We start from the raw sequence: 18,358 nt of genomic DNA, 5'->3' as shown, positions 1-18,358 counted from the left end.
GAAGGCAAGGCTTTAATGGCCGCTGGGTGGGTAATGCATGAAGATGGGTCTTGGGAAAGGGCTGCTAGATGATCGTTGAAGGGTTGTCCGCTTGGATAGGATCTCCAGGACAAAGGCGTTTTTCGGTTGAATATTCTTGATACCCACCGTCGCCATATCGGCGTTTTACTCAATCGTACAGTTGTTAGTTCTCAGACATTTACTTGCCTTGGTTATCAGGCAATGTCCTTGACCTCAAATCATCTCCCTCCACCTAACCCCCCACTCCCCCTTCGCAAAACTACTCTCAACAACCACGCCCTTCATAACAGCCTCACACTTCTTCTTCTCACCTTCCCCCTCAACTGCAAACCCAAACGCACACCCCCTCCTCGCCGCCTTCCTCACCATCTCCCTCTCATCCGCTCTCCGCTGCCCCTCCCTCCGCTTCAACTTCATCTCATCCGTTTCTTCGATGCGTTCAGCCCAGCCTTTTTCTCCGCCCACGCTGCCGTTGACGTCGTTTTGCGCTTGGGGTGGGCGCACTTTACCGCCGCCGTAGCCGTATTCTACGGTGTCGGGGAGGGCGTCTGCGTCTGCGTTTGCGTCTGCGTCTGTAGAAGAGGCTGTTTTGGTGGGTTCGAGGACTATGCCACCTTCGGCTTCGGCATCGGAATCTGATACGCTTTCCTCGTCGCTGGTGTAGTCTTGTGGGGGTGGTTGTCGTGATGCTGCGGATGATGCGTCTGTTGTGGCTGTAGTAGCAGGTGTACTGGATGCAGGTTGATCGACCATATCCACGCTCTTCCAATCCTCGGGCTTCTCGACTACGAAACGCGCTTTCCGGTTCTTGCGTCGTCCGTAGACTTTTTCGGGGTCTTTTTCCCGCTGGAAGACTATCTCTTCTACTGTGCCGCATTCGATGATGATTCTAGTTTCTCCTTTGACGGTTTTGGATGGCTTTTTCTTATGCTTCTTCTCGCCTTTGCCGAATTTGGTGTCGTCATGCATAGTCTCTGATTCTGCGTTGTTCTTGACTGGGTCTGCTCCGGCGTTCTCTTTTAGTGATTCTGGTGATGCGCCGTTCAAAAGGGCGGCGAATGTGGCTTCGATCTTGCGGTCGGTGGGACCTGGTTTGCTATTTCGGCATCGTGCCGAGCAATATTTGACTGCCGTTGCGTTTTGAGTCTTGCGGCGCTCGCTGATTACGCGCCCGCAGCTGTGGCAGTAGGGTACTGTGTCGCCGACGGTGAGGTAGAGGGGTGGTGGGGTGACGGCGTGCTTGCTGGGCCGCGACCAGGAGTCCATCCACGACATCTTGCTGAAGCTCTTGGTGTTTTGTAATGATAACGATTGATATAGCTTATTTAAGCGTAGAATGTGGGGTTGGCGTCGTGTGAATGTACGGTAGAAGATTGTCGTGCTTGTGAAGTTGGTACAGAGGGTACGAGCGCACGACGTCATCGGCTGTTACCTACCTGGTACGCGGGTGTATGCAGGTACGAGGCTATGGACTGTGCCGCAGAAAGGCGTGAACGGGGTGAAGCTCGAATCATGTACATTTGGCAGCTAAGAGTTGAAGTCTATAATGACGTACTCGAATTGAAGTTTCCTACCTGTGCACTTGGTGTGGCTGCACGTGTGCTTCCAGCTACTAGAAATGGCCCTTATCATATCCTCCGCCTAATTACCGCGATCGATATACAATATTGGATTACTCAAGTCTACTAAATGCACCGACGTTGGTCAGCGGCATCCCCACAAACCTCCCCAGTCGGTCCTCGGATGTTCCCCATCACGCCTCACGCCAGTTGCCGAGCTTAACATTGCCCCGATCTCGGTAATCAGCACGCATCGCAAGATATACAGTCTCCATTCCGCCGATGATCATGGAGGATATATATGTTCTTCTTCGGCGCTCCACCCTCTGCCGTTATATAGGGGCAGCGGGAGATTTGCGTACCTTGGGCTCTATTCTGCGCAGAACTTCAGGTCACGTCTTGCCCAGGGCATAAGGTCCGCTACAAAGCGGACAAATGGAACGTCTATCGCTATCAGCAGCGACTCCAGTGCCCCGTTCCCCCTTCGCACAATCGCCATCCCAACCCCATCTCTCCGCTAGACGACGTCGACCTCTGAGCGTGCGCCATCGCTGTAAGAGGGCGAAGCTGCAGCCAAGACCCAGAACATCCGCATCCATGTCGCCTGCGCTGGACCCCGCGACGGGTGAAACCGGCACCAAAGGATCGCGTGCGCATCCTATAGAGACATCGTCGACCCCGGAGCCGGGACGCCCGAGACGGACTACCGCGCAAAGCGACATCCAGGACACGATACAGCATCCGGGCAATGTGCGCATCAACGTCCAGGGGGCCTTTATCGTAGACGAAGAGCAGCCGGGGACGCCCCAGAGCGAGGACTACGAGCACGACCCGCACGACATCAGACTGCCGAACCACACTTCGGTAGTCAGCCATGTAGCCGTCGATGTGAGTGTACCTGCGTGGTCGTGTGCTTGATTGGTTGTGGCACGCGACCATTCACAGCGACCAGCCCCTTACAGAGTCACAGCAGCATGCTAATCCATCGTGCGCATCGCAGATAGGAGGCTCATTAGCCAAACTCGTATACTTCTCGCGCGAACCGGGCGACGATGCGATCGGCGGACGCCTCAACTTCTTCAAGTTCGAGACAGACCGGATAGATGCGTGCATAGAGTTCATGCGCAAGCTCCAGGCTGATCAGAAGCACGACAATGGATCCAGGTCGCCGGACCTGTGCATCATGGCGACTGGGGGTGGTGCGTTCAAGTACCACGACAAGATAAAGCAGGCGCTGGATGTAGAAGTCATACGGGAAGACGAGATGGAATGCTTGATTATAGGTACGATGATGACGCTGTCTACGATTAGGAGAAGTGGCGTGCTAACCATGCGTCCATAGGCCTTGATTTCTTCATCAACGAGATACCAAACGAAGTCTTCACATACAGCGAAGACAGTCCCATGACCTTCATGCCACACCCTCCCGACCCACCGAACATCTACCCATACCTCCTCGTCAACATCGGCTCCGGCGTCTCCATGATCAAAGTCTCAGGGCCGCGGCAATACGAGCGCATAGGCGGAACATCACTAGGAGGAGGAACACTCTGGGGACTCTTGTCGCTACTCACTGGCGCAAGAAGCTTCGACGACATGCTGCGACTTGCCGAGAACGGCGACAACTCGACCGTCGATTTACTCGTTGGAGACATCTATGGACAGGCGTACAACAAGATCGGGCTCAAGAGCACACATATCGCGTCGTCGTTTGGCAAGGTCTACAAGATGAAGCGCGCGGCGGAACGGGAAGCAGAGGATGGATGCAACGGCGATCTCAAGCGCAGAGAAGAAGCAGAGCACGTAGAAGGCTCTGCAGAACTCTCCCACGACCCTGGTTCCTTCCGTCCAGAAGATATGGCGCGATCTCTTCTATACGCTGTCTCGAACAACATCGGTCAGCTGGCACATCTACATGCTGAGAAACATGGATTGCCTAGGATATACTTTGGAGGCTCATTCATCGGCGGTCACTCGCAGACGATGAATACGCTATCCTATGCCATTCGCTTTTGGTCGAAGGATACGCGGCAAGCGTACTTCTTGAGGCATGAGGGATACCTGGGGGCTGTTGGTGCGTTCTTGAAGAGGCAGCCGAGGAACTGGGGGCGGAGGGAGAGTGGTGCGGGGTCTGTTAGACCTACTTCAGTTTCGTCGCGCGCTTGAAATGTGGTGACAAAGGATCTAGTCGATGTCTTGAGATTTTGACCTTTATGGGTGGTAGTCAGCATATAGAAGCAGCGTTCTTGTTGTAACATTGTTAATATCATTATTGATCTATTCAGCCTGGCGGCGCCGTACTCGATTGACTGTTTCCTAGATCCCCACTTACGAAGACCACAAGGACGGCCGCATATCTACACATCACCAAATTAGCCATAATCTCTGAGCACCTGGAGAGTGGTATACATACGCAGCCGTTGCCGCGAATAACTCCGCTCTGCGCGCATTCGTCAACAGGCCCACGCTCGCAGCGAATAAGGTGGTGAAAGTCGCTATCAATCCCAGTCTCCAGTCTGGAGATGTTACTTTGTAAAGTACGACAATTGCGCCTATGAGTAGTAACGCTGCTAAGAAGGTGCTGAAGTACGCTACAAAGGAGCTGATGGCGCGGTCCGAAGCGTAAGCTATGCCGTTGCCGGAGCGCTTGCGATCCTACGGTACTTCTATTAGCTACTACCACCCTTTCATAATGGCGCTGCTCACTGGGAATAAGAACGCCAAATGCTCCTGCGCGAAGGTGGTCAAGCGGTCTTGATCGTCTTGAATCCGTAAAGCGACCAAGTCATCGATATCATCATATATCCCAGCGCTATGTCCTCCGAGAGTAGGAAACGGCTCTTCTTTGCCGTCGCCTTCGTTGTCGAATACCGTCTTGAAAGCTTTCAAAACCTGTTTAGACGGTCTTGGAAGCGCTACTAATGTGCTTTCTAGCAGCAGCGCCTCTCGGTATTCTTTCAAGGTCTCACGAATCTGCTTTGCCAGTTCCCATCGCTCTTTCTGCCTCACATCGTTGGCTTGTACTGCCTTCTGAAGTCGAATGAAACTTCTTGCACAATGCTTCGTGGGCTTATCGGCAGTCAAATCGGCGGTGTCTAGTGCACGCTGTTTTGCTTGAAGCTCTGCCAGTTCACTCTGTAAGTACAGCAAATTCCTTGCAGCAAGCTCGCCATAGCGCTTGTAAATGACCGTCGCACGACCTGGATCGCTCGCGATGAAGTTTGCGAGGGAAGGGTAGCCGGAAAGAATCTCTGTCCGCGATTCGAGGTCGACCTGGTTATTCGTCATATTGGTACAGGTTTGGGGTTCTCAGCTTGGAGTGTTCTCTAGAGTGCGCAGCTGGCTAAGCATGCGCTGGCACTTCCTACCTGACCGGTCAAGGGCAAGCTTCGGCTGTGCTACAACCCCGCCACCCCAACTATTAAGGAAACGCTGCCCTTAGCAGGATACGTCGATGCCGAATCTTTTCATGTCAAGAGCGCATCCAACATCTATACCATGGACTACTTCACACTTCTTCCCAAGCGGACTCCACACGAAAGCGTCACATGGGCGACTTCTCCACCTCGATACGGAATCTCATCACATGATCTGATGACATACGCAGATTTTCGTTTCTCTAAGCCTGATGCACTTGAGTCTAAACGCGCGAAAACGCCCACGACCCGAGATCCTGAGCCTCAACCCCATACACGAACTACAACGTCGGCTCCACACGTACTCACCCCACATCGACCTTTGGTGTCTGAAACAAGCCGTACTCACCTGAGGCTACCAATCACACTGCACATGAACGATACACTAGCGACAGTGTTGGCGTGCGCAGACACAGGCGCTGATGTCAATGTCATATCGGAAGACTTGGTAGAAGCGCTAGGCTATAGGAATTACAAGTCATCTTCGGAGAAGTTGCAGGTTGTCTTGGCCAATGGGAAGCTTGTCGAAGCAGTTGGACAAATACAGGCGACTTGCTCCTTTGGTGTCGAAGCAGAAGTATCGAAGTTGATGACTTGCCTTTTCTACGTCTTTGCGAAGGCTGCGACTTCCATGATCATTGGATTCGATTTCCTGGAGCAGACAAGAACCATGACAGAACACAGGAGGAGGCTTGTACGCGTCCCAAGACCAATCTTTCCAGCTTTCTCTGTGTACTCAATAGGCAGACCGAAGCGTTTACTAAACTGTGAACTGAACAGAAGAGAGATTCTAGCGATGGCTGACTCGGGTTCGGAGATCGATCTGATATCTACATCTTTTGCGCATGAACATGGCCTCACAGCCTTCGCCAGAAAAGAAGTGGTTCAATTTGCGGACGGCAGTTTGGCGGTCACTGCTGGATTCGTACGCACGCAGCTTTCTATTGCTCCACCCAACGCGAATTCCGTGGCCATAGATTCAACGTACGACATCACGATCGACCTGTTTTTGCTAGATGGTTTGGCTCATGAGGTCATCGTGGGCGGAGATTCCCTACTTGATTTGAAGGTGTTCGCAGAAAATCAGCATGCTCTACTGTCAGTCCTCAATGGCTCAGGGCCTTTGGAACTGAATCACATCAGGAAGCTTGGCAGATTGGACCGCGTTATAGATCGTATCAAAAGACGAGGAAAAGGGAAGATAAACAGTAAAAACAAAGGTATGTATACAAGCCCAAGACTGTGTGACCTTGTTTCCCGCCCCAGCACAGCCCTCTAGATGCTCGTTAGAATCAACTGACAGTGACGATCTAGACGACGATCCTGAGACCATTATTGCCTCATCATCAGACCAAAGGGAGAATGCTCGCATATCGCAAGAAGAGCGCCGGTTTGCAGTCTTGCCGTTCTGCCAGCGAGATGATGAGCAGTCGGATCTTGTACGCAGATCGAGGGAGAATCTCTCAATCGGTCCGATGCCTCTTCCTACGCGGTCACGAAGCCCAGATCCAGGTGTCCTGTATTTCGTAACGCACACACCGGCACCTGATGACCAATATGTGGTGGATCCAACCCGCGGCCTCTGCCTAATCGGGGCTAGCGCTGATTAAGCGGGGAACATCAAGTGTTCGCTCGCTCGCTTCTGGACATAGACCTGTACGCAGAATCTCACATATTGAACCCAACCGTGTTGCACCTCTACACATTATGGTGGAATGCTGATGTAGAGTGAGGCTACAAATTGCGGCTAGGCAACTCTATGTAGTAATCTTAATACAAGGATATCTTCTATATACTTTGGGTATGCTGTGATATAGCTATGAGAATTAATAAACTTTTTTAGTAACGTTTGCGGTTAATACAGAGCTTAAGCAACAAGAAGAACAACCTTGTTAAGGGGGGTTAATAGAGGCTAGGAGTGCAGTACAATATTAAACAGGAGCCTTTCTATTAGCCGTAGGAGTGGGTGAAAGACTGAGGTGCTACACCGCGTGACGATGTAGTCTAGGAAAGATCGTCAGCGATGGAAAAGGCCTGGCCTGAAGAACATTTCCTTCACCTCATCCCGCAAAAGCTTTTCAATCATATCAAAGCTTACATAAAACTCGGTATAACATTGCGCGAGCTCAATACCAAGTTGAGCTTGTGAGTATACTCCAGTTCTCCCTCTGCCCCGAGATCATGCTGAATCCAAGCAGTTTGTACTAAGCCTTTCGCCTCCAGTAAGCTATTCAAGTGAGGATGCTGTTCCAGTCTCGTAAAGAAGTCCAGAATGACCATCCGCTCTTCGTCCGTATGCGTCTCACATCCGACGATGAATATAGCGAACGATGGCGGATATGTATTGAGGCTGGCGAGTATGGAGATTGCACCTTTCTTCCAGTTTTCCAGTCTTGTAGATTCGCCTGAGAAGTTTCGAGACACGCGCTCGAGGTATATCAGGCCAGCTAGTCGGGTCAGCTCTAGACAGCGAGACTGATCATCGCCTTCGCCCTCCTTCTCGATGACGGAGTCGACATCACTCAGTCGAACCTTGAGATCATCCAGAGACTGTTGGTATTCCACCGAATGATAGTGCGGGTCAGAAGCGTACAGCCGTGTGTCTAAGACGTCGGCGAGAAGCTGAACTACCGGATGAACGTATGTTGAGATAGCCGCCATATTTTTTGCTACCAACGTTCGAGCAATACGATACTGCATGACACAATGGGGACTTGCACCATTGATACCAAGCTCTTGCGAAGTTGATCGAATCATATAAGTGCGCCAATGACGGAAGCTAAAGCGGGTGAAGGTGACGAAGTGGTATAGCCACTCGAGCATGACAGCTGCATCGCTGCCAATGTGGTATGCTTCCTGATCAACAGTAGGTAGAACATTTCTCGCACCGCAGAGATGACCTATCCAATCGCAGTCGAGATTTGTCTAGGATCGTGACGGTAACGCGTCAGTCTTGTCCTTGTCTTTCCTTGATGAGTACTCACTTCTACCAAACACAAAGTCAGACCAGTGGCAATGTGCTCAATACTGGCATCATGGTCCATTTCAGAGCTTGTGGCACTTATCAGCGCGTCTATAGCTGCGTTCTTTGCACGGGCCGCATGCACCGCATCGTGTCCGCGATGGCGCGAGGCCAGTGCGACGACGGATAGCAGTAAAGCCTTTGACGCTTTTGATCTTCCGGATAACGCCATGCGTAATAATAGCCGTCCGATGCCTGCTTTTTCACGGCCTAGGGTCGGTAGGATACCAATCATCACGTTCTCAACTGCGACTAGTTAATGTCCAAACAGTCATCCCCCATGAGAGGACATACAATACTGTATTAGATCCGCATCGCTAGCAGTGATCGTTTTCGGTACCGGGACCATGGTCTGGGTAATCCTGGGCAATGCAAGCCTATATCTCTCAACATGCTCGCTTTTTACTAATTACACGTCAAGTCGTGTCAACAGCATGATTGGAGACGCCGTACCTCCGCCTTTAGCATCTCTAGCAAGGATATGGAGGAGGACATCAGTCTGCGACACATTGACCCATTGCTCAGTCCTCTGTCGGCTTATCATGCGCTGCGTTCCCAAACATGCAGTCGCTGGCAGAGATCTCTCTCGTTGGTCCTTCTGGGACCATATGAGGCGAATGCCATAGCCACCGCATGCTCGCTTGGTCTTGGAACACTTGATGCACGCAGGAACAGTGCGGTCACACGAGACCTTGCGATCTACGGAGGATGTTAACAAGGCAGGATATCCCGGACTCCACGAGACCAAGCACTACCTTTGCATGTCCAACACCCCTTCGTCGCAGTCATCCTAGATAGGTATCGCGTAAGGCTCGGGGCAGACAAAGAAGTGCACCTTTCGGGTAAGTGCTGCAAAAAGATCGTGACGCCGCATATTAGAAATCAAGAGTTCACGAGAGAAACACGCAAGCGAACAGCAGGGCGCTGGCGATGCTAGGCGGGAGTTGCAGGTGGGAGATGGCCCAGCCCGTGGAGGCCCTAAAACCCCCCGCCCCGCAGTTCTCGACGAATCACACGTAAACGACCCCAGTGGCGCCATACCCAAAATGGACGCGAAGCAACTATCTGCGAGCTCTTTGTCAGCCTCGTTACCGCCAAGCATACATCGTCAAACCATCTCCTGCAAGCCACAGGCACGATCCCTCTGGCGCATCCATCGCGGCAAGCTTAGTCGACCGCAGATGCCTTCAAACAGAACTGTAGTCAAAATCTGCGAGCTCAGTATCGTTGCTTACGAAGCCATGATGGTAGGAACACTACTGCCGCTCCAATGCGGAGGAATGGCATCGTCTCATAGAGTTGGTATAAAGGAGCTTGCTCGGCCTCGATAGTATCAGCATCAACTCACATCTCAGTATCAAACACTCCAGTTTACAAGACACTCAATCATCAAAACTCACAGATTTCCAAACACTCAACCTTCAAGAAACTTCAATCTTCACAAGCTTCACCACCAAGTCAACATGTCTTCTTACCTCATCACCGGAGCTTCCCGAGGAATCGGCCTCGCCTTCCTCGACAACATCTCCAGTAACCCCAACAACGTCGTCATCGGCCTTGTCCGCAACGTAGCTGCCTCTGAAGCCAAGGTCGCCTCTTGGAACAGAAGCAACATCCACTTCGTTCAGGGCGATCTCGAGAACTACGAGTCGCTCAAGAGCGCCGCCACTGCTACAGCCAAGATCACCGGTGGAAGCCTCGACTATCTGATCGCAAACGCCGGTTTGGTGGAGGGTGGCTTCGACTCCTTCTCCATTCTCGGCAAGGACCCAGAGAAACTCACAGCCAGCCTCACCCGCCAATTCAACGTCAATGTCACCGGCAACATCCACCTCTTCAACCTCTTCATGCCACTCGTCCTCAAGGGAACTGTCAAAAAGGTTGTCACCATCTCCAGTGGTATGGGCGACATGGAGCTCGTGCGCAAGTACAACATTTCTGAGGACGCACCCTACTCCATTAGCAAAGCAGCAGTCAGCATGGCGGTTGCAAAGTTCAGTGCCGAGTACGCCAGAGACGGAGTCTTGTTCTTGGCTATGTCTCCTGGAGTTGTGGGCACGGATGTATACGCCGATCTTTCGGAAGAAGACCAGCAAAAGCTTGGAATCATGTCGCAGAAGTTTGCAGCATACGCACCAGACTTCAAGGGCCCAATCACGCCGGAAGAGTCGGTCAAGGCTGTGCTGAGTGTTGTTGAAGCCTCTAGTGTTGCTAATGGAGATGGTGGTGCTTTCTACTCTCACCTTGGCAAGGGTGAGAAGTGGCTATGAAGAGAAATCAGGATAGTGGTTGGATGATAATTAGACGTAGTTTAGCTTGATTCTTTGTCATTCGTTAGTTTGATATATACATGGAAGTTCAAATATCTTCGTTTGCTGACTCTACAAGCACTTCCCCGGAATACTCGCCGTAGCATTCTTAACAAACCCATTCAAGAACCCCCCACCACCACACTGAATACCCTTAACAAAAGCCTTCGCAACAGCATCCGAGCCAGCCGGACTAGGATGCGTGTGATCCACCGGGAAGAAAGCATCCACCTTCGCCTTACCCAGCGTCTTGAAAATATCCGCCGTATACGCTCCATGATCCACATACATGGCATTGCTTCCCAGCGCCTTCGCCACATCCCTCGCATAACCCACGAACCTCCCTCCATCCGTGTACGAGAAACTACCTCCCTCCCATGGATTGTTAGGAGTCTGGCTGCTAACAATAACCTTGGCGCCCTTGGCAATGAGCTTCTTGCCAGCCTCGGTGAGGTAGTAAGGAAACGTGTGGACAGTAACTGCCTGGCCGTTGTACGTAGACTGGCACGTCTCTGAACCTGTGCCCGGGCAAACCGAGCGTCCGTTGTCGCCGCTGCCGAGGCCGCCGCCGTCGTTGTGGCCGAATTCCATGATGACGATGTCGTTGGGTTTTACGAGGTTGGCGATCTCGTCGAAGCGGCCTTCGACGGTGTAGGAGCGGGAGCTGCGGCCGCCGATGGCTTTGTTGACGACGGGGAGGGTGAGCGAGTTGGGGAGGAAGACGCCCCAGCCTGGTGGGTGGGTGTTAGTAGGGGATTCTGGTGTGAGAATGAGTGATGAGGTGTACCTGTAGTCGCACCACTTGCTCTCGCCATTGTCGAGTCTCCGGCCAGATACACGGTCTGCGCACGCTTCTCAACATGACCGCTTGGAGCAGCCAAAACTGTAGCCGCCAGCGCAGCCACCGAAAGTAGACTCAAGGAATGCATAACGACGAAGATTATGACTTGATGATCTCAAAACAAAAGTCTCAAAAGCGCTGAACCCAAAACACACGTCCAAACACCCTACTATAAGCCCCAACGACCACCAAACCTCACCTTCCCCATCCGTCCTCCTGTCAACTAATCTTCCGTAAGCCCCATCTCAACCTACTATACAAAAGCAACGAAGTACTACCGCGATCGACCCTGAAACATACCAAGTCCAGGCTAATTCCCCCCAGATTATATTATCTAGAAGTCCTAAACTGCGGGGAGACAGCCGGAAGCGGGACCCCTTCCTACAAATAGAAACAAACATGTCAGGTCTCGTGGTACCCGGAGCCGGCACTTGCGGACGTCGTTTGGTGTAGATTGTTCCACCGGGGAAATACGTGGCTGGGCGCGGATGAATTAGAGCCGAGGGGTCAGATCCGACGACGGGAATGCGCGTGGCGGCGTGATGGTTGTTGCTGTGGAGGCTGCATTATACTTCCGCTCGTGCGAAGGTTTCTAGTAAGTTGATGGTGTAGATGACGATGTGAGGATGGGTAGATCATGCTGGGCATGCATGTCACACATCGCGCTAGCGCTATACGGGATATCTCTTTCCGAAATGTCCGCCTTGAGGCTAACACATCGTGTTTGATCACCCAGACTTTAAAAAAAACACTCATTGAAGCGCAGACATAGTAATGCAAGAGACGATATGATTCGTGTATCTAATATTCGGCCCATGAGGGGGTGGATGCCATACTATAGACTCCGCGCCCCGGCAACCTAAAGTGTATAGTATCCCATTAAACTTTGCTCGACACGCCCACGCCAAGAGAAGGAAATCAGAACTCCCAAGAGACAAAAAGAAGTAGTATCAAAGTGGGGGCAATGCAAGAAGCGCACTGCCATGCATGCCAGATGTGGTGTAAACAAGAGAATGATGTGCTCGATGTTGTGGAAGAACGCCGTCGGGGGATGCTCGCGTCGAGTGTCCATATGCAATCGTCAAGGTAGTGTGTACTGAAGGAATGCTGAATGGGTATCGAGCCGGCCGAATGGTGTTGAAACATGACTGACGTGGGAATGCCAGTCGAAATATATACGAGATCCTGAAGTGAATGTTGTATGCCACTGTGGCCTGCTTCCCTTGTGGCTTAGCCAGGTCGTCTGAACGCTTCGACGTTCAACGTGGGTGTCTCGACTTGTCGGTTCGTCGGCACGCCTTCGTTCTTTCTCCTATCGAAGAAGTTCTGGCACTCGTGGCTGACAAAGGTCCATTCTGCGAGAGCACGACCTGCGTAGGTACTTGATGTTACAGAAGCTCCAGTTGGAGGGGTACTGAGGACGGGTTCCGTGTTGATGCCCCTTGATTGTAGCAAGTTGTGTGCTGGAGCCGGAAGTTTCGGAGGTTGGAGGCGCATATTGTGGTAGGTACCGAAGCGTTTGTCAACCCATTCCAGGGAGAAGCGGAAATTGTAGGTTCGATGAGTGGAAGGTGGCGGTGCTGGCGTAGACACAGGAGGCTCCGAAATCGCAGATGCAGTGGTGGAGAGTGCGTCGGTTGACGAGTTAGCAGACGATGTCTTGCTGCTATTCTCCTTGTCTTTGATCGATGCTGCAGGGCTCTTGGCTTTCGCAGTCTGCTTGGAGCCTCCACCGATGAGACTTCGCAGGATGTTCCACTTGCCCTTGCCGGGGTCTTCATCAGGAAAGTCGCTTGAATCCGCGGACAGGGCGGACGCAGGCCGAATCTCCGCTTCGGGGATGCTGGTGCTGGCAGGAGTTGGTTTTCGCTGATGGGGGTTTTGGACCACGCCGTCAAACGAAAGGAAAGGACCGTTGTTGGCCACAATAGGATTATCATTACGGATGATGAGGAAACGTCGGCCTGGTGCAGGGTTGCACGCCTGGGTCGATGGGTATACGATCTGCTTACGCTCAGCTTCTTCTTGAAGCCAGAGGTAGTGAGACCAAATGGACCGGAGGCGGTCGCTCAAAGCCTTCTTAATGGCTCTGTTTCATTATTAGCATATGTCATCATTGTCAAGCCTCAAGTATACGTACACCTCAGTATCAGTCTCGTTTCCGTCATAGCGCGCAACCCGCCAGCAGATCAAACGCATAAAGTAAGATCGTACCATAGGACACCAATGGTTGAAGCGGCTCTCGAAGAAAGCTGGTTCCAGAAGAAAGTCGAGGCACAACCCAGCCTTTCTTCGCTCGTCCATGACCAGTGTGCACCAGCTGCTGTAAAGGAAGGCGTACAACTTGATCTCAGTGGCTGTGTTGTGGCTGGCGGCCATTGCCTTGAATACGGTAAGCCAGAACGGCCAGTCCATTACAGCGTGTTGGTCACTGTCGTGCTGTTCGTATCGGACCATGATGATGAGAGCCTCCTCGAGAAAGTCGCAGAGTGTGTAACAGGCACTGTTGTCGTATATCGAGATCTTGCGTGCCTGCGCTTGTAGGAGACGAGCGAAACTGTCAGCGAACATGCGCCTGGCAATGTGAAGATGCGAGTTCCGCTCAGAGAGAAAATCCCGAATTAGCATTATAAGTCGATTCTCTTGCATCATTCTCGTAGCATTCGCAGGTGGGATGGCGATGCTCGAGGCAGAGGCATCGGGTTCTAAAACATCATCAAAAGTGATGTTTGCCGCGGTCGATGGATCTTCTTGCTGTTGTGGAGTGGCGTTTCTGTTGATGGTCGCATCGAGGTTGACCAGAATCTGGGCATGTACCATGATGAGTCCTGGCACGCAGATGCGCTCCGCTTTGCTGGGCTCGACAGGTAGGAAATCGCTGACGAGGATATGAAAATGCTTGACGAAAACATAGAAAAGGTCGCTCTCAGCACCAGACCAGCGCTTTGTCCAAAGGCCGTACCAGTCGAGATTGGCCATAGCGAGCGGGGGCAACACAGGCTTGTGTAATTGGCGCAGGAGTCGGTTGAGCGAAAGCAGCTTCAGCGAGTGGAGCATGGGAGGGAAACCAGCCACAACTCGATCAGAAACAGCATCCAAGCGATCAAGCTTGGAAACGCCAGATTCCTCCATGACGCGCTTCATCATGTCTAGGGAGGGACCCCACAGGCGTACCAGAACGTCGGCCACGCCTGGACAGAAGCAGAAGGCGTACGCGCATGTCTTTCCACAAAAGGTGACCAGACTAGCTGCGGCGTTCCGCAATGACATCTTTTCTACGACAAAAGCCATCTGAGATTGCAGGTTCTGGGTAAAGATGTTCCGAACGTTGTGATAGACTGATTCGGCGAGGAAGTCGGAGTTGGCGGATGCGTTGGAGCTGGTCGTAGATGCAGACAGTGTCTCCACGCGGTCTGCAAGAGCACAGAACGGAGACGGATACAGTCTCCACTCGGGCCTCTCCATGACTGCGGCAATACCCTCCAGAATGACGGGACGATCTGTTCCAGAAATGGACTGGTTGTTCCGTCCTGCGACGAGCTCCAGGAGGCCGGTCCACCATCCATTGAGGATGTTCACGCGCCGGTCAAGGTCTTCGGGCCTGAGCTTGTGGTTCGAGGGATGTGAGGAATACTGTCGGAGGAAGGGCAGTAGGGCGGTGCGGACGACGTTTGCTTTGAGGGAACTGGACTTGGATTGGAACCTGTCTTCTGTTAGCTCTGGATTCACCGCGGGAAGAGGGAGTCTTACTTGCGCAGATCCCCGTCCAAGGTCCTGAAGGCAGTCCATAGCTCGTCTTTCTTGCGGGGCTCCGTCTTGATGCCCTTGAGCTTCTCTGCAGATACGTTGCGTGGTAGTGGGGGAACAATGTGGGTCGGGCTGACGGGGTTGTGGTTCTGCGGGTAGTGGGGAAGCTTTTCTGTCGAGAAGGATTTCGGGACGGACGGCAAGTTGGAAGCGCTGCTTGACGCGGCAAACAGACCACTGAGACGCTTGTTCTTCTTGGCGACTGGCACTGGCTGTTGAATCTCTTCCTTCACAGTGTCCCGGGCTTCAGACTCCTCGGAGATCCTGTCTGTTGTCGTGATTGTGGTTGTGAGCGTCTTCCGCTTGGCCGCCTCGGTAGTAGGCTGGGTCTGGTCGCCGAGACTCTTCTTCTTGAGCTTCTTCTCCTTGACCGGCGAAAGAGACTCACGCGGCTGCTCCTTCACAATCCACGACTTCCTCCGCAGGTTGGTCAGGGACCGTGAAGGGGAGCCAGCGGGCGAGTCTGATTGCTTCACAGCGTCGGTCCGGCCACGCTCGGCCTTGCGGTCGGTCTTGCGTTCAGCGGATGGCTCTCTGCTCCTGCTGGAGAAAGGGAGAAAGCGCGAGGAGCGACGCGAGAGGTTGTTGGGCCTGAGTTGCGGCATTTCCACGCCAGGGAGTTCGGGAGCCTCTTCTGAGGAAGGACTCGAGCCACCCGAGTGGCTTTCAGACGTGCGCTCTTCGCTCTTGCCGGTTTCGACATCGTCGTCAGAGCCTCCCCTCAGCTCCACCACGGGGGGCTCGTGGTCCAGATCCTTGACCTGGGGGAAGTACGTGTACGAGGCGGCCTTGGGGAGCTGGGCGCGCTCCGTGTGGCTGGGGGGCTGTGGACCAGGGCCAACCTCTGAGGCGGCTCTGCTCCTGCCTCGAATGGCATTCGCGAGGGAGTAGTGGCCGCGAGGAGCCGAAGCAACGGCGATGGGCATGGCGACGGGTGGGTTGGACGTGGGCGAGGCAGCAGGAAACAGCCGGGGATTCGTAAAGTTTGACGTGTTCCAGAAGGTTTACGGGCTCATGGCGGTGAATTGGGACGGTTGCGGCGTTGTGCTGTCAGGCGGGCCGTTGTGCAGCAGGCAGTGAACGGGCAAAGGTGCAGTATACTCCAGCCGGGCGCGCGAAGACGTCACAAGTGAGGCTGTGGTACCGGAAGCGAACGGCAGCCGCTCAGAGGACGCGGGGGAGAGCAAAGCGAGTGGAATCTGCTGCGACAGGATCGGGCAGTAAGTTCAGTAGCGACTGGCAGGCCTTGGGTTAGAGATTCCGCGCTCGCTGACGCCGCTGGGGGCAGGTTGAGGGCTATTACTTTGACGCTTTCGCAAGCGGACGAACTGGGGCTAGCAGGGGTCGTCGCCTGTGCAGATCGCGTCGGAGCGATAATAATTCTATATTAAAAACGGGCGTATTCTTGGTATCATTTGCCTTTCGTCTACTGACCCGCGCCGCGCCGTTTCTTTACATTTCCACGCTGGGAGCAGTACGAGCTCTAGCCCGCCACCCACCGCCAGCATGACGCCTTTCGGATCGTCGCAGCTGGCATGCCTGCCTGTGTGACGGTGCTGCGCATCTGATGCAGCGACACGGTCGGGGCAAGATGCGTCTGCTGCGCGGTGGGCCCCCGGCGAACCAACTTGTTTTTTCGCGACGTGAACTGTGAACACTGCAATCTCGCGCTGCCGTAATCTCCTGGCCGGTCCCTAGACATACCGCAGACCCCAGTAGCTTACCGCCTCGTATAACGGCTCGACTCTCATGACTTATCTTGACGTACTGCTTTCTGCTCTGCAGTATGAGACCGGTACGGTTGACTACCGTGGACAGGTGCTAGTGCCTCAGGGTAAACCTCTCAACCGAAAAAAAGTCCATGGCACGCATGGCACTAGGACGTCGGTATGCAAAGCCGCAGATGCAGATGGTGCGATAGGCGACCGTGCCTGCAGCTACTGGGGCAGATTCCAATTGCGAGGCTCCTTCTGACCCACGCGTATCCTGTGCTTTGTCCGAAGTTCCGAACCGTGAGCATCGTCGGAACGGGACATGCCAGCCTGACGATTACTGTGTAGTGCACAGCTGAGTGCGCAGCCGGGCTTATCTGAGGGGCCACGGTCGCTGCGGTCGCGTGTGCATGTGTGTAGCGATCATCATTCCGCGCATGCCTGTCGGAACAGCGTGCATCAAGCCGGTCAGAATGCGACGCGTCGTGTGTGAATGTCTTCTGAGGTAGGCATAGATGCGACATCCAGTCTCTCGTTACAGCCTGGCACGTAAAAGCAATCGGGCTGCTGCCAGAACCTCATGACGATCCTGGCACCCCACAAATCCCTCAATCCCTAACCCCTCGAGCACCCCTCTCCTGAACGTACGCCAAGTGGTAGATTGCTTGCTTCTCAAACAGCAATGCACATGCACAAAAAGTACACAGTTCAACAGCTGCGAGCCCCTCTTAGTTCCCAGAGCATCAGCACGAGCACGGATGCCAGACCCTGAGGAGGCTAGCTGTAGAACTCCCACGTCTCATGTACTTGTAGATCACGGTCCGCAACGAGTCAAAAAGAATCATATCCGCGAGCAGCTTAGTTCACCTTGTTGAGACAAAGACAGTGGTTTCGACCAAATCACTCACTCGACTAAGCTTAGCATCGATAGTCATAACTTTATCTGCTCGTGTACCCCCACGTTGAACTCGAGGTCATGGTCACATCACGTGATTCACATATGCCCGGACAGAGCTCCCGTTGGCTTCATCGCTCAATGGTATTGACACAGTCGCTAGTGTTTTGATACATGATCTCCCTCACCCAGCAACGCTCCTCTAATGGGTGGCACCGGCGGTGGTAATGCTCTCGTCCTCCTCCTCGAACCAGTCCTCTTGCGGGAGCACAGCGTCGTCCTCGCCCTGAGCGCCCTCAACGTCAACTGCCTGTGTCTCGTATGATTTCAACTCGTTCGCAATGTCGGTCTCCTCGGGGGATGCGGGGGCCTTGGGGACGGTGAACTTCTGGACGTGGGCCTCAGCATCAGATGCCTTGACTTCGGGGACCTTGTAGGCCTTGAGCTCGCGGAGGTAGAGGTCCTGCACTAGGTCGGCTACGGCACCAATTGGGTCAGTACTGTCGCGTCTTCAAGCATTCGGGATGAATCACCTGATCGGACGGCCGAGGGAGTGATGAAAGTGCGGCGAGCGACAAAGGCGGGTTGCTGCCGGGCAACGCGGACGAGCGCCTGGCGCTGTGGCAGGTCAGTACGTGTCCAGATTCCACCAGCAGTAGGAGCGTACCGAGGCCCTGATGGATTGCGCGATCATTGTGTAGGTGTAGTGACGTGGGGAAGCTGGCAATGGGAGCTACAGTGAAGGTCGATGTTGGGGAAAAACCGTGGACCGCCGC

The 18,358-nt window shown here is 53.4% G+C and overlaps 7 protein-coding genes across 7 annotated transcripts; 2 read left to right on the top strand and 5 right to left on the bottom strand.

Moving 5' to 3' along the window:
* Positions 1-234: 234 nt before the first annotated feature.
* On the bottom strand, positions 235-1,296 carry J4E87_004799 (uncharacterized protein; the record flags this gene model as incomplete). Its single annotated transcript, XM_049376417.1, has 1 exon — positions 235-1,296. The coding sequence occupies one exon, from the start codon at positions 1,294-1,296 to the stop codon at positions 235-237; it is 1,062 nt and encodes a 353-aa protein (XP_049233928.1).
* An 881-nt stretch (positions 1,297-2,177) lies between these two features.
* J4E87_004798 (uncharacterized protein) lies at positions 2,178-3,746 on the top strand (the record flags this gene model as incomplete). Its single annotated transcript, XM_049376416.1, has 3 exons — positions 2,178-2,468; positions 2,581-2,863; positions 2,923-3,746. The coding sequence occupies 3 exons, from the start codon at positions 2,178-2,180 to the stop codon at positions 3,744-3,746; spliced, it is 1,398 nt and encodes a 465-aa protein (XP_049233927.1).
* A 510-nt stretch (positions 3,747-4,256) lies between these two features.
* On the bottom strand, positions 4,257-4,868 carry J4E87_004797 (uncharacterized protein; the record flags this gene model as incomplete). The annotated part of the gene is made up of 1 exon (XM_049376415.1): positions 4,257-4,868. The coding sequence occupies one exon, from the start codon at positions 4,866-4,868 to the stop codon at positions 4,257-4,259; it is 612 nt and encodes a 203-aa protein (XP_049233926.1).
* Positions 4,869-9,481: 4,613 nt separating this feature from the next.
* On the top strand, positions 9,482-10,288 carry J4E87_004796 (uncharacterized protein; the record flags this gene model as incomplete). The annotated part of the gene is made up of 1 exon (XM_049376414.1): positions 9,482-10,288. The coding sequence occupies one exon, from the start codon at positions 9,482-9,484 to the stop codon at positions 10,286-10,288; it is 807 nt and encodes a 268-aa protein (XP_049233925.1).
* A 111-nt stretch (positions 10,289-10,399) lies between these two features.
* Positions 10,400-11,256, bottom strand: J4E87_004795 (uncharacterized protein; the record flags this gene model as incomplete). The annotated part of the gene is made up of 2 exons (XM_049376413.1): positions 10,400-11,058; positions 11,115-11,256. 2 exons carry the CDS (start codon positions 11,254-11,256, stop codon positions 10,400-10,402), a joined length of 801 nt encoding a protein of 266 aa, XP_049233924.1.
* Positions 11,257-12,398: 1,142 nt separating this feature from the next.
* J4E87_004794 (uncharacterized protein) lies at positions 12,399-15,901 on the bottom strand (the record flags this gene model as incomplete). Its single annotated transcript, XM_049376412.1, has 3 exons — positions 12,399-13,257; positions 13,309-14,871; positions 14,919-15,901. The coding sequence occupies 3 exons, from the start codon at positions 15,899-15,901 to the stop codon at positions 12,399-12,401; spliced, it is 3,405 nt and encodes a 1,134-aa protein (XP_049233923.1).
* A 1,883-nt stretch (positions 15,902-17,784) lies between these two features.
* Positions 17,785-18,276, bottom strand: J4E87_004793 (uncharacterized protein; the record flags this gene model as incomplete). The annotated part of the gene is made up of 3 exons (XM_049376411.1): positions 17,785-18,059; positions 18,116-18,200; positions 18,250-18,276. 3 exons carry the CDS (start codon positions 18,274-18,276, stop codon positions 17,785-17,787), a joined length of 387 nt encoding a protein of 128 aa, XP_049233922.1.
* Between the last annotated feature and the right edge of the window lie 82 nt (positions 18,277-18,358).

This window comes from Alternaria ethzedia (genome assembly GCF_023757985.1).
Source record: "Alternaria ethzedia strain BMP 0044 chromosome Unknown scaffold_9, whole genome shotgun sequence".
Taxonomy (NCBI): domain Eukaryota; kingdom Fungi; phylum Ascomycota; class Dothideomycetes; order Pleosporales; family Pleosporaceae; genus Alternaria; species Alternaria ethzedia.
The sequence above is the reverse complement of the archived record's forward strand: the minus strand, read 5'-3'. Positions and strand labels throughout refer to the sequence as shown.